The following is a 14,186-nucleotide window of genomic DNA, read 5'->3' on the forward strand; positions in this document are numbered from 1 at the left end:
TGAATAATGCAGAATAATTATTGACAAATAGATGACGAACTGAAGACAATGCATCTTACTAAAGGTATCCAAGAATTCACCTCCACACTTCGAAGCACTCGAATCGATATAAAAAAATATGAATACCTAATAATTTCACCGGAAGTAAAAAAAACCATCTCACACAAAGCGAAATCTCTCATGCAAACCATTAGTAATTATTAAATTACACAAATGCAAAATTGAATCACTATATCAAAATATGTAACCAAGGATAAACACAAATTCAAAGGAAACTAAAAAATAACTACCCACCCTAACAGATTTCATTGGAAGAATTCACTTCACAACGTCGGCACCATCAGCGATAATATAAATAATCTCAAAAATAAAATGATAAATTATTATAACGCTAATACACTCCAATTATGTGTGATGAAACCTCGAAAAACTGTCTTCATTTGAACTTTCACTAATCTTCTCGCCAGATTAAATTCGAAAATTATCGCGGTAAAATTATTTCCGGTAATATTCCGCAGATTTAAAAAGAAGGCGTTTATTTAATAGCACTGGATTTGAAAAAACATATCATGAAAGCCACCATGTCGAACTAAGTCGAGACCCCGCCCCACAAAACTTCATATCTTCATTCGCCGGCGCAGAACGCCGGTCTGACTCCACAGACGGTCGACTGTACACATCAGAGGTTGACGCATTGCAGGTGCGTACCAGCCAATCAGAAGCGAGCTTAGTTTGGACGTTAGACGGGCGGGCAAGGAAGTCTTGTAAACAAGACCGCACCCAGCACCTATAAAGCCCATTCACTTGCGCATGTGAAATTTAATCCACGTTCTGTGCTCGAATTTGGTGGAACTCAGACGGAAAAGGTGCAACATATGAACAGTTTTGTGCTTCCCAGATGTTTTAGTTTCTACTCGGGGAACTATTTAGCGTGTGTAACACTTCTTCTCTGAAGGTAATTGTTCGGCGGAGGTATACCGAACAGTGTTTACCGTGCGGCTCCTCCATTCGAAGCATTTCGTGTCACCGGGTGTGTGGTGTCGGTATCAGTAGGAGTGGAGATTTCGAGAAGGTAGAAGAATCCGCGAAGAATCTACGATGGTGAGTGCTCAAACATATTCATCGTGCATTTTAAACTGTGAATGGAAGAGAAATGATTCAAATTTCGCCATTATTTTCCCGATTTGAGCCAATGGCCGTCGATTGCGGAACATAGCGGATTGAGTCATTCGGCGGAAGTGCAAAATAGTTTCAGGCGTTTCTTATTCCCGTTTTAAGTTCTATATTCGGTGATAAATTGTGCCAGTGTTTTAAGATTGATTACTCGTTCAACTATTTACGTTTCCTGGAATTATTGTGTTGGCGTGAATAGACCTATTTCTTCTGCTGCGGAATTTCGTATTCCAGCGGGTAACGGTTGCTGTGAATGCGTAAGATATTTAACGGCTTTTGTCGGTTAAATATTCGGTTATTGCATTAATGGACCATTTTTGAAGCATAGTTTCTGCACTGCGGATTGCTGATAAGTCTGGATCAATGCTCATAGTAACCGGTAACGTAAGGACAGGAATCCAGCAGTGGGTAAATTAACTTGTGAACTATTAACTTGTTTCAGTTTTGTTTGTGCAATTTGATGGTGGGCGAAGTCTTTACTTTCGTGATGTAGTTTCTAACCGAATTTAAGTTGAACTATTCTCTCGGCGGTTGTTAGCAGTACGTGTCAGAGGAACAATTACCTCTCATTTGGACGTAAATAGGAATTTCCTCATGGCTTTGGAACATTTACACTTCTACGGTTGTGCATGAATGAATTTTGCTTAAATATCACGGAATCGGCGTTGTATTAGCATAGGTGTTAATTGCCATGGTTGAACGAAGTCACTGTACGTCGTTTTGACGGAAGATTGTAGTCTCTCTTGGTTTTCCCTTCAAATCGTTTCGTTGCTTACAGGCTGACCAATTGACTGAGGAGCAGATTGCAGAATTCAAGGAGGCATTCTCTTTGTTCGACAAAGATGGAGATGGTACGATCACAACCAAGGAGTTGGGAACAGTAATGAGGTCACTTGGACAAAACCCCACAGAAGCGGAACTGCAGGATATGATCAATGAGGTGGATGCCGATGGTATGTCAAAACTTTTTTATTCCACATTTTAGTAATATGTCGGTTTCAATCTTATAACTTTTGCCTGTGTCTAAACAATGAGCCGAGAGTGGCAGCAGTTTATTTTTAAACATGAGTAATCGGCGCTCACTGATAATTTGGTGTGCTAATTTTTTCAGGTGCATTTCTAGTGATATCGGTAGTATGTGTTATTCAAGTTTTATATGTATTTATTGTGGTAGCTGGCACTACCTTACATGAAATCGTGTGTTAGTAATATTTAGGTCTTACCTTTGTGACCTTAAATGTGATATTTCATTGCTGTTAAACGACGACATTCGTTTGTGTCTGTTAATCGTTATTCCGCTTCTAGGAAAGCTGTGTCAAAAGTATAGGAATGATATCTTCACGATTTCATTTTAGCTGTGCATTTGGCGAGCACTTCGTTCAGATTTCGTTGTGACGGCATATTCTAATTTTTCACATTTCTTTCGATAGTGGGCGTTGTTTTGTGGCAATGCGGTATTATGAGGTGTAAGTGAATTCAATAATATTTGAGCTACCCTCTTGATTTTCCTGAAGTGCTATCGCATTGCATGTCCGTTTTTCTTTGCTGTCAAGAGGAATACTGGTTAAGAATTTTAGCTTATGTCAAGTCATGGCTCTTCTTCCTACGTGCAACTAATATGTCTTATGCGAATCATATTAGTATTTGCTCTCTTCATCCAACCGTTTATTTTCATTGCGTTCTAAGTTTCGGAAATGAAAGATCACCATCTCGTGGACATCAGCGTGTCCTCTCAATCATAGTTATGTACTGATCGGCTGTCATTAATAGCTTCCCGACAAGACGTCTCGGCCAGCTTTTTTGTAAATAAGTTCTGTTGCATTGGCATAGTAGCCACGTCTATGTTGCCTTCTAAGATTTATTCGTACCAAGTTTGCTTAAGTCGATCTTAGAAAGGGTATTTATTTAATAAAGTTTTACCGTAATTGAAGTCCAAATATGCCAAATTCGTAAATTTAACCGTAAAGGACCTATCGCATTTTTCAGAATCGATGCAGAGGACCGTTAATTGACTTAAGATTGCTTCATTGTATTACCTTATCTGGTAGGTTGTTTTAAGAAGTGTGATAGTCTCATGCCTCGGTAATTTTATTTTAGGTAATGGCACAATTGACTTTCCTGAATTTCTTACAATGATGGCGAGGAAGATGAAAGACACAGACAGTGAGGAAGAGATTCGGGAGGCGTTCAGGGTGTTTGATAAAGATGGAAATGGATTTATTAGTGCAGCTGAGTTGAGGCATGTTATGACCAACCTTGGTGAGAAGTTGACAGACGAAGAAGTAGATGAGATGATTCGTGAGGCAGATATTGATGGTGATGGTCAAGTCAACTACGAAGGTAAGTCCTCCAGCATCTTGCCGTAGTGCTTAAATTTTATACGCTATAATTTTTTCGGTGCTGTTGTAATGCAATAATTGTTATTGTATCTGAGATGAATGAATGAGGGTAAGTTTCGACTTGGAGTGAATGATTGTTATTGGATTTCCATGTTCCTGTGTAATTTTGTTTTAGATGTTGACTGAGATGCTATGGTACTACCCTCATTATAAAGCATTTGGCTGTTTCACTTTATCTGTGCTGATGAAAGTGGTTAATATGCAATAGTTCATAGTAGTTAGTTCACATTTATGTTAGCTATTATTAGCTCATTGTTGATTGCTAAAATAAGGGCCTTTCCTGGAAAATCCATTCATGATTATAATTATGTTTTTGCTTTTTTCGTCAATATTTGTTGAAACGACTGTCTAGAACTTAACTGAAATTTTTAAAATATACCAGTATCATAATAGTGAAGTTCTTTTTAAGATATGTTTTGTAGGGAAATTTTTAAGAGGGAAAGTGTTTAATGCAATTGTTAGTATAATATTTAGTGAAGGTAAGTCATGCATAATGATTAGTTGATGATCACCTTTTTAGCAATATACTGTCATGAGTTTTTTACAGGCGTAAGAATATGCAATAGGCCTAATTCGACTTCCTTGCTCAGATACCTGTGATATGCTTGCAATTTAGTCTTGGAATTAGAGGCCTACCTTTGTTTCACAATTTTTTTTTTGTTGCAAGTAGCTTAATTTTCATGTTTTGCATTTATGCCCGGTATATTTCACATGCACATTGTTCGGTGAAGTGATTTAAAAAAGGTTGGCATCTGGCTAAGTATTAATTTCCAGTAATATCTATTATGACGTATAACAGGAATGACTTAAATGACTGCCTATGTTCTCCATAGTTCCCTACAAATGTGGTCTAACATATGTGGCGTGTTCAGATTTCCATTTGCTGGTAATTTGGTCATTTTTTGAACGTGTGTGCATACAGATACTACTGGCATATTTTCTGCCTAATGCAGTTTATATCATCAATGTGAAACAGAAGTTTTTGTGGTAGACAAAGTGCGCAATTGAATAAATATTTGCTTAATGATAGGGGAAGAGTCACTTTTTCAGTGCCAAACATTAAGCCCTATCAATACCTTTATGCAGATTTACTAGGTCTAGAAGCTATTTTTTAAAACTATGTTAGGCCCTCTACTATACATTACAACTTAGTAACTAACATCACACCTCGAAGTCCATGTTTGCAAGCAACCAGTTAAACTGGGAGTACTTTTTTGAATGATTGCTTCTTGTTAGTTTATCATTTTGCCTACCTTCTTCTGGTAATTTCTAATTTGAGATTATCTGCTGGGCTGGTTATCAGTGCACTCAAGCCTTAACTGAAGTTTGCCATTTATTCATTTGACTGATGTTTTTATACATAAAAGTATTTTGTGGTCCTTATGCTTATTTATCTTTTATCTTGTTAGGAATGTTATCTTCTTAATGGTTTTGCCAAAGTGAAATATTTTCCAAAACCTCTTAATCACCTGTCAGTCAATTGGATTATGAAGGAATATCCATACAAAATAACTATGTTGTCTTTTCATTCGCTTCAATGCAGACTTTTCTTCTTCCAGATTTCCGTGCTCTTGCTCAAATAATTTTCAGTCGATGTTCAGGGACGTCTAGTATCCAAACTTAGAAGCCCTAGGTGGTCAGTGCCTTTCAGTGCCTTATGGAATGTTATTTGCCTCCTACCTGTATGGTTGTCCGTAGGTCCCCTGCCCCCTAGCGTGCTGAACCCTTCAAAAGCTTTGGAAGTTGATTCACTGATTGCTTTTGTTTTTGAACATCTTTTTGTTTGAGCTCCGGGAGATGTTTTTGTTTATGCTGGTGACTGTCTTATGCAGTTACTTTGAAATAATCCCAATCTGAAACTGAACCAGTCTCTTATTGATTGAATGCTAACTTCAGTGATATTAAGTACCTGTTGGGTGGAGTATAAACTACCATAACAACTATAAGCCGACAAGCATGGTACATTAGGAGGCTGGTTTAACTTATCTCTGGTGTTTTTGCTCGAGTTGAGTCGCAAACACGTTTGGTGAGGGAGGGATTTGGAACCTCGACACCATTGGCTACCTTGAGAAGTATGCATGTTTTTTTGTAGTAGCATCAGCAGTGTGTAGACAAGTTTGGTGAATGCATTTAATTTAGGATTAGCAATCCATGTGTGGTTTTTATTTACAAAATGCTCAGCTTTGCTACAGCCTTTGTAAGTTTTTAACACCTTGATTGACTTTAGTGTTTTCTCCCTTAAAGGAAATGGTTAAGTAGGGTGCAGCTTAGATGAAAACGAATGTTGTTGAAAATAATCGATTTATAACTTCATCTTAACTTGCCTTTAATGATCATAGATATATTTGATGCGTAATAAGTTTTGTTTTGCCACCCTCGGTTAGCATCAATCTTTTGGGGCAATACTCTATGATAATTACTCTGTTGATTCAAAAGCATTGTTATTTGAAAAAACAGCCTTTTCAGTTCAGTAAGGGAAATAAGTCAACTTCTTTCCATTTGAAATCATGGGTGTAAGTGAATGATAGATTTCATATCAACCTTAAGCAAATGTGTACTTGTCATAATTTTGATAATGCTCAATGCATGGCTTAGCTATTTAAACTTTTTTTTTTAATTGTGATTCGAATCTAGTAACCTGTGATGGGGTGCAATTAATTATTCGGTAATTTTTAATGATTTGCTTGTTGTTTTTTACTTGGGTCATTTTCTTTTAAATAAATCTACACTCTTCAAAGATTTTTTGCCATAGGTTTCTGTGATTCGTATCAATGATAGCTGAGATTTTCCTTTTGAAAAAAAAGCCTTTTCGGTTCAGTAAGGGAAATTAGTTAACTTGTTTCCGTGTGAAATCATGGGTGTAAGTGAATTGTAGATTTCATATGCAATTTGTTTTTTGGCCGATGGTGGTTGTCCTTCAACAGTAAAATTGTGATAGTAGCCATTATTGTTAATGCTTTCTTCTTCACAAAGAGGTAGTTAGATACATAGTATAACGTGTAATAAGAGTGGGCAAGGTATAGTCAATTGGTGTTATTTTCTGCTCCTTCTGGTTTGTGTAAAATTCCCGACAGACCATTGTTTCTGGGATTAAAGTACTTGCCAGGTGTCATGTTCAGTGAAGTCAGTAGGGGTCTTTTTAGATTATTACTCTGCCTGATTTTATCTCTACCTTGGGCATCATTGAATGATAAATTTTGACAGTATTAATTATGGATAATTTCTTCCTTTGAGATTCTATTTCCAAAGCTTTTGTCATAGCTTCCTTTGGCATAGTAATTTCTGTCAACAAGTGTTCATTCATCACTTCCCACCTTTTTTCAGTGTTGATTCTAACCTACTTCTGTTCTTTGAAAATGTATTTGCAGGAAATATTTTGCATATTTACCTCTTGATGTTTTATATGCATCTCCCTAGGTCTCTTTGAAAATCACTCACTTTGCACTCTTTCATATAGGTTGTCCTGTCTTTAATTAGTAATTAACCACTTCTTGTTAGAAGGTAGAATGGTCATGACTTCTGTAGGGCAAGCTGATGGAGAGTCTCATTTTCTAAGTGATTGTTTGTGCCTTTTCTCTTCAAAGAATCCATTATTTTTAGTGGTTAATGGTCTCTGAAACATGTATTTTTATGGTTTAATAGTTATTGATAATACTAATGATTTTAAAATCAATAAGCTTACTGAATATTTACTAAATAACTGGACTTAAGTTTTTGTCTAGCATAATGGAACCCAAACATGGCTGGATTGGCTTGGATGAGGCCCTTATTTTTATGTTTTTTGTGTTTTGCTATTACATTAATACTCTTTGTTTAATGAAGGGAAGTATCCAATAGGTCTCTGAGAGGTGCGTGTTACCCTATTTTTTGCAGTTTATTGTTAGTTTTATTGTTATCGTGGCACTTGGCTCACTTAAGCTGATAATTTTTCCTTAATTGAATAGTAGTCCCGAATTTTCCCTTTTTTATGAATGAATACTTCATGTGATGTCTGGTATCTCACCTTATAGCAGGTCTTCGATGCATAAATAAACTCAGCCAATGCTAAATCAAAATGATGTAATGAATTTTTTACTTCATATCTGTTAATGCCTATTTTGAGTTTTGCAATAACTGCTTCAGTTTTTTTATGTTACTCATCCTATTTATACATAATGTTTTCTTGATTACTGGCTACACACTGTTGTAATTTACTAGCCTTCGGCTGCTAAATGCTCAAGGATGTTGCTGTTAATCCTTCCTGTACACCGACATCAGTGTGTGTCCTAACTCAGTCTTAGTGTGAATGAATAGGTGTTAGAAATCAATAATGACCATTTTTGGCTTTGAAAAAATTGAATGTGCTTATCTGTCAAAAACCTCGTGTTTTTGCACACCTGCTTGTACTGTTAGCAGAGGCTTAATGCACAGAATGACTTTATTGTCTAGTGTTTTAAATTCTTTTCTTGCAAAGTTGTTAGCATTCACACCTTTCAAATACAGTGAATGTTTTTCTGCTGTCATTTCATTATTTATAATGGGTATGCTTCATAAATAAAGAAGATGTTATCTGCATCAGGATTATTTGCTGTAAGTTTTTGTCATCTAAGGATCTGTGGTTTTAAGTTGAATTTAATTTTATTTAGTGTTAGGATTTTACGTAGTGCTTATTGGATTAAAGGTCAGCCATCTTACAAGTTCTTGTTCCTGAATGCAGTAGGAAATGCCAAAATTCACTTACATGTTTTTAAACATTTTTCTGCCAATGTTCAATTAGTTTTATTAAATCTATTAATCACATGATCAAGCAAAACTATCTACATTGAGGTATTTCCTCATAACTCATAATAATAGTAGCTGGCTCTTCTGTCTGCCACATTGGCTGCTGTTTGTAAATAATAACATTTATTTTGTGGGGAATTTGGAGTATCGAACATTTCGAGCGTTGAGTGTTTATGCTGAGTTGCATTTCCTTTCAGAATTCGTCACCATGATGACATCAAAGTGAAAAGTGATGGGCCACCCACATCATGATGCCAGAAGATGGAGGAGTTGGAAGAAGAGGAGATTGATCAAGGAGGGCTGAGGGTGAAGATGCCTGTGTTTTATTGATAAAAATTGAATGAAAAATTCAAGTCTGCATTTCTGCTTTCCATTCTTACACTGAAAATGACAACACTAATTGGAGAAGTAGCTGGTACTTTCAAAACATATACGCAGGAGGAAGCCGTGAGCAGTGATTTGCCTTTTGGAAGTGGTAAAGGGACCTGGTACAAAGTATTTATGTTCAACCTTTTGTCTTCAGAAACCTCCCTCCACTGAATCCTTGACTCAGTCACTTTGCCAGTGACAATTTTTTTGCGTTTTCTGTTTGGGAGTTCCCATTTTTGGCATTAATTGTTTATTAAAAGTATCTTGTTATTAATGGAATATTCCATTGAGTTTTTGTTTCCTGGTGTATAATTTCTTCAACAGTGTGGTGGTCAACGTGAATTTCTGGAACTGGCTGCTAGAATTGAGTGAATGATTTGTTGGAGGGTTGTTAACGAATTTGGCCCTGTAAGGTTGTTGATGGGGAGGTAAGGTTGGGTGGCAAGGGTGTACTGTTGGTATTAGTTTGTGCAAGAGTGGTCATGTAAATTTTTGTAAAGAGGATATAACCCATACGCTATTACCCTGACGTTTTTTAATCGTGATTTTATTGAATTTATCATGTTTTAATTGTGAAATTTGTGTCTATAAGTAAAAAGCTATGAAGATCAATTTTAGGAAGAGGAGTTTTATGTGCTCTGTTGTCGTAGCCGTTTATCGAAATAAAGGGGAGAGGAAAAAAAGGCAATGTAGATGAAAAATTCTTTGTGCTCCCAAAATTACATTTTTTAAAGTTTTTTTAGTCTTCTCTGATAATTAACTTTCCTGTCCAAGCTGTGTCAATATGCCGTGTTCGCTTCTTTTCATTACTATTGTTAGGATCAAGTGCTTGTTCCTTCTGCCCCGCAGTTTATGAAATCTTGTTTGCGGTGGTTCAGGGAAGTTTGCACAATGGCCTCTAAATCGGTTCTAGATGCTTAGGTGTCTGGCAACCGTTCCCTCTCCCCTATTTGTGCTCTTGCAATTTGTAAGCTTCTTTCTCACTGTGTGCGCATCCCGGCGTGTGTGTACTTGTGCGTGTGTGATGGATGGTAGGCAGGTGGAGTCGACCCTCGTAGCGATTGGGAATGCATGCGATATATTCTTCTGAAGAGAAAGTTTAACACAACCTTCTACAATGGCGGTGCGGTGGGTGTGGGCGGAGAGTGTATTGGTGCGAGGGTCATTTGTTCGAAAAGAAATTTGGTGGTACTTGGAAACCTTAGTGTTTTGAAATGTTTTCTGTGTCCTTGCACATGTCTATTGGAATTGGAAGAAATATTTTTGGTGCCCCCTCCCCTTGTTCCCATCCCGTTCCTCCCTCTGCACTTGAGTCTTGTTTCCTGTACATCCATACACGATTGAAGGGGTTGGGGCAATCAGCTGGCTATGATGGTTGCAGTGTTTATAGGAATTTGGAAAGGAATGGTCACATAATGGCATACAAGATTTATAGAGGTTATCATTGAGAAGTGAACATTTTTGTGGCAAGGTTTTGGAGCAGGAGTGGACCAGAGGACTTTCAATATTAGAGAGCGTGTGTCGGTGTCTTAACTGGTCCTAATTCAAGAGGAGAGTAGACATTTTTTCCCTCTCTCTCTATCTCTCATAATCTACATCCCGAGAGGGGTTTAAGAAAAGGAGCAGATGCATTTGGAATCTGCACCTTCCCACCCATCTCGGCTGTTTCCCAGGGAAATCTTGGGATGATGGTTTAAATACTTCCTCCACAGCCTTGTTTACTGTATTTGGTGACCTTAGATTGCATTGAATATAAAAGACAAAATAAATGTGTTTCATCATTATAGAGAGTTTTGATTTGCCTTGAAGTGTTATATCAGTTGTTAGATATGTTTGAAAAGCAGGCAGAGACGCGTGTGGATTTGGGTTTGCGTAAAGCATTCAGATGAGTGTCGTTTTTGCAAAAGTATTAATCTTAATGTATTCAGGGGCTCACTTCAGGGGTTCATGTTTCTCTTTTAATGAGTGTGTGTTATCAAGTTTTATAGTTAAAAACTCAAAGTTAGGTCACTTGTCTAATGGGCAGGGTGTATCTTTCTTGGTAATTGACTATGGTGTTTCTGAATTCCATAGTTGCACCACAGCATAAGTCACAGTGCTTACGTTTAATTCCACGTCATCCAAAGCAGTTTCACACGTAAAATTAATGGAAAACGTTACCTTTTAACTATCATAATATCTATTATTCATTGCTTGAAATGGAGCATTGTCTTTTATCATAGCTAACAGTTTGTTCATAGTCTACACATAATATTTGCATTAGGCTAAAAATTTAATGGTTGGAGGGATTTTATTAAGTGGAGGAGCTGTGATAAATGTATGAAGCAAAGTTCTCAAGAATCAGTAATATTTAGAACTGAGAAATGCAGGTTCGGTACTTAAATATCCTTTTTGTTCTTCGAGTTTATTCGGGTAATTGTTTTAAAGGAGGAATTTCATGTAATGAGGGAATGGAATGGTGAGTTGGCCAGCTCCACCCAGTGTAGATGCAGTGTGCTATCAGTATTTAACTTTATTAGAGCTGTGAAAAGGCCAGTGACTGTGTATCGGAAATAATTTATTGGCAGAGTATTTTTGAACCTCTAAATTGGTTGAAAATGTTACCAGCTGTTAGCTTATTTACTGGTTTTGGTCACATCCTAATCCAGTCACAGCTAATGTAACTAAAATTCTTAAAAAATCACAAGTTTCTGCAAGGAGGCATTCTTCACTACTTTTAATTCAGCCATGACTATATAAGATTAGTGTCCATGGTGGTGCTGTGTTTAACAATGATATATCAGTAATTACATTGATATAATGTTAAGATGTTGTTTTCTCTGTGATATTTTACGTAGATGCCTTCAATAATCTTGTTATTTGTTGGCAATGAGTTTGTTTTTCCGTAGGAAATACCTCATGACAAACTTGTTACTTTTTTATTCACCTCAGCATTTCTACATAGAATCATTATTTAGACACTAGGCCTATTTCATTAGTAACTCAATGTTATAACAATCCATGAATGATAATTCTGTTCTGGTTTGAAATACATGATTTCATATAAGGAAATGTTTCACAAATAAAGGAGCAGGTTAGAAGTCTGCCTTTTTCAGTACAACCATTCTGTCTTGTTTTTTCCTCATGTGTCAAAAGGTGACATGCTTTCAATTTCTTGTGGCTACTAATTGTTGGCTATCTATTTAGTAGCTGGTTGAAAACTGAAACATGTTGTATGGAACTATTAGAAGATTTTTTTGAGGCCTTGTATCAGGATGATTTTTTTCCGACATGTATCCAGAACACAAGTTGACTGCTTCTCCTATATGGATGGCTCTATGAGACCATTCCATTATTTTTGGCCGAGCTTAAAGTTGACCATAATAAATGCAGGTGTTGCTATTTTTTACAAGTTCAGACTTTAAGTTGAGCTTTACATCAGCATTGAAAATGGAAGTAATATTATGATTATTAAATATCCTTCGTAATACGGATATAGTTGTCTTGAAGCTAATATTGGTCTTTGCATCATGGAGTTTTGCTCAGTAGTCATCCTTCTGGTTCTTATACTCAGTATATGCATTCAAATTATAAGAGGGATGGAATTCGAGTGGTTTGATTGAATCACTTCTTGGTAGTTCTCATTTTGTGGCTGACCTTAAGAGCAGTATGTACATCCAAATCATAGGGGAAAACAAGTGTGAGTTGGAAATAATGATTTTTATTAGCAGTTATGGGTGTGTAGTCATATGCCGGGAGTAGCCTCTGAGCACACAAGACTGGTGGTGTTGAAGATGTGACTACTAAAGGATAATGTGGTAAATTTTACTACAGTCCATTATTTATGCAAAAATTACTTGTCACAGGCCTGATGATGTTGCTCTGGAAATGGTGGTAGTTAGATAGGAAAAATCTCATTCCATTGGTAGGAATTGTGGTTGGTTGGGAGCAATTTTTTATTTGTATTTTCTCATTATCATATGTTTTAACAATTGGTCACAGTAGGTATGCGTGGAGAATTTTTTATGACTCACTCTGCCTCTTCAAGTCACAAAAAGATCTATTCATTCTATCTGGAAACTCCACTTCCACCTGAAGTTATCCCACAATTTTATTTCAGCATCTCCCTCTGCATAGCTCTCACTTAGTGCAAATATTGCTTTCACCACTTCAGAGTTTTCTCATCACATATTGAGATACAAGCTAGTCAAGTTCATATTTGGTTGTTAAATACACAGAGTGCAGCTAAGTCAGTAGCAGTCTAAAGCTAATGGGAAATTGCCTGAAGAAATTCAATGCTTGTGTGTTTTATTGTATTTTCTATTTCAAAAAGTTGGTGTTCTGTGAGGTGCGGAATTATAATGAAAGGTTTCTGAACATTTGAACTTCACCTGAGAGCAGGTTTGGAAAAACTTAAGGTATCTAATTATAACGTCAGATTGAAGTCTTAACATTGTTGCGGCCTGCAATGACTCTGCGTTGGACTCAAATCACACACTTTGAAATAAAATGGTGTGGTTATGTTGGGGTGGAAGTCTTGAGGTAAGTACGCTGTTACAATCATCAGAAACTGGCTGTCAAGTGAAGATTCAGTGCAGCAGAAAAAAGTATTACCATCTTGGTATTCAATTTTGTTTGCATTAGATATGTTTTATTGGCAAGAGGTGATTAGTAAGATGCACATAAATATTTTGTCGTTGCACTTAATTTCTATAAATATATTTCGCTTACATTGAGAATAAATTTAAACTCTCTCATTGTCTATACCGCTACGTATGCAGCTTACATTTACCAATTTTAGATTAACTATAAAGTGGAATTTATCTCAAAATTACCTGTATTCCACATATTTTTTTTTACTAAAAGATGGAAATGCAAGGATAGTTGTCGGATCAGCTCTCCTTTATCAACTTTTTTCTGTAAAAAAATGATTGTGCTTGCCAAGTTGCTAAACTTTAATTCTGGATCTCTTGTAGTACAGTTCGATCTAATAGCTACATTTCACATCTGGATTTGAATGCATTATCGTTGCCCTTGCTGATGCAGCTTGAAGGGAAGTTCTATGAACTTGAAATAAGGAATACAGTTGTACGTATATTCCAATGCTTGTGTGGGAAAGCAAATTCACTGCTTCCGTTGTCTTTTCACTATATGATCTTACCAAAACATGTATGTACACTGACAAATGTTCTCATTGGGAGAAGACTGTTTTAATTCAAAACCCTCCAAAATTTTCCCATGCCCTTTTGGCCTAGTAAATTTTTAAGGTCGATTAGTTTTGTGCAAGAACATCTAAACTTAATCAATTAATTATCAATGAGATTGCTGGTACATTTCACTCTAGATTTCCTGCAATCCCGTTAACTTATGTTGTTACCGTTCAGCATGTTCATTTTCTGAGGCATTTCCAGTCTCTTATAAATGAATATATTAATTTTATGTATTATTATATTTTTGTAGGCTGAATACAATTTTACCATCATACGTTTTTTTACCATGCAGAAA

General features: G+C 36.4%; 1 protein-coding gene across 2 annotated transcripts; it reads left to right on the forward strand.

The window, feature by feature from the left end:
- The first annotated feature begins 677 nt into the window (after positions 1 to 677).
- LOC124157567 (calmodulin) lies at positions 678 to 10,486 on the forward strand. 2 transcript variants are annotated; one of them, XM_046532405.1, is made up of 4 exons: positions 678 to 1,101; positions 1,952 to 2,126; positions 3,271 to 3,513; positions 8,531 to 10,486. In XM_046532405.1, exons 1-4 carry the CDS (start codon positions 1,099 to 1,101, stop codon positions 8,557 to 8,559), a joined length of 450 nt encoding a protein of 149 aa, XP_046388361.1. In that variant the 5' UTR covers positions 678 to 1,098; the 3' UTR covers positions 8,560 to 10,486. The 2 variants fall into 2 exon arrangements, with proteins under 2 accessions (XP_046388361.1, XP_046388360.1); XM_046532404.1 differs by lacking the exon at positions 678 to 1,101 and adding an exon at positions 1,522 to 1,581.
- The last annotated feature ends 3,700 nt before the right edge of the window (positions 10,487 to 14,186 follow it).

The sequence above is a fragment of the Ischnura elegans genome, chromosome 4 (assembly GCF_921293095.1).
Source record: "Ischnura elegans chromosome 4, ioIscEleg1.1, whole genome shotgun sequence".
Lineage (NCBI taxonomy): Eukaryota > Metazoa > Arthropoda > Insecta > Odonata > Coenagrionidae > Ischnura > Ischnura elegans.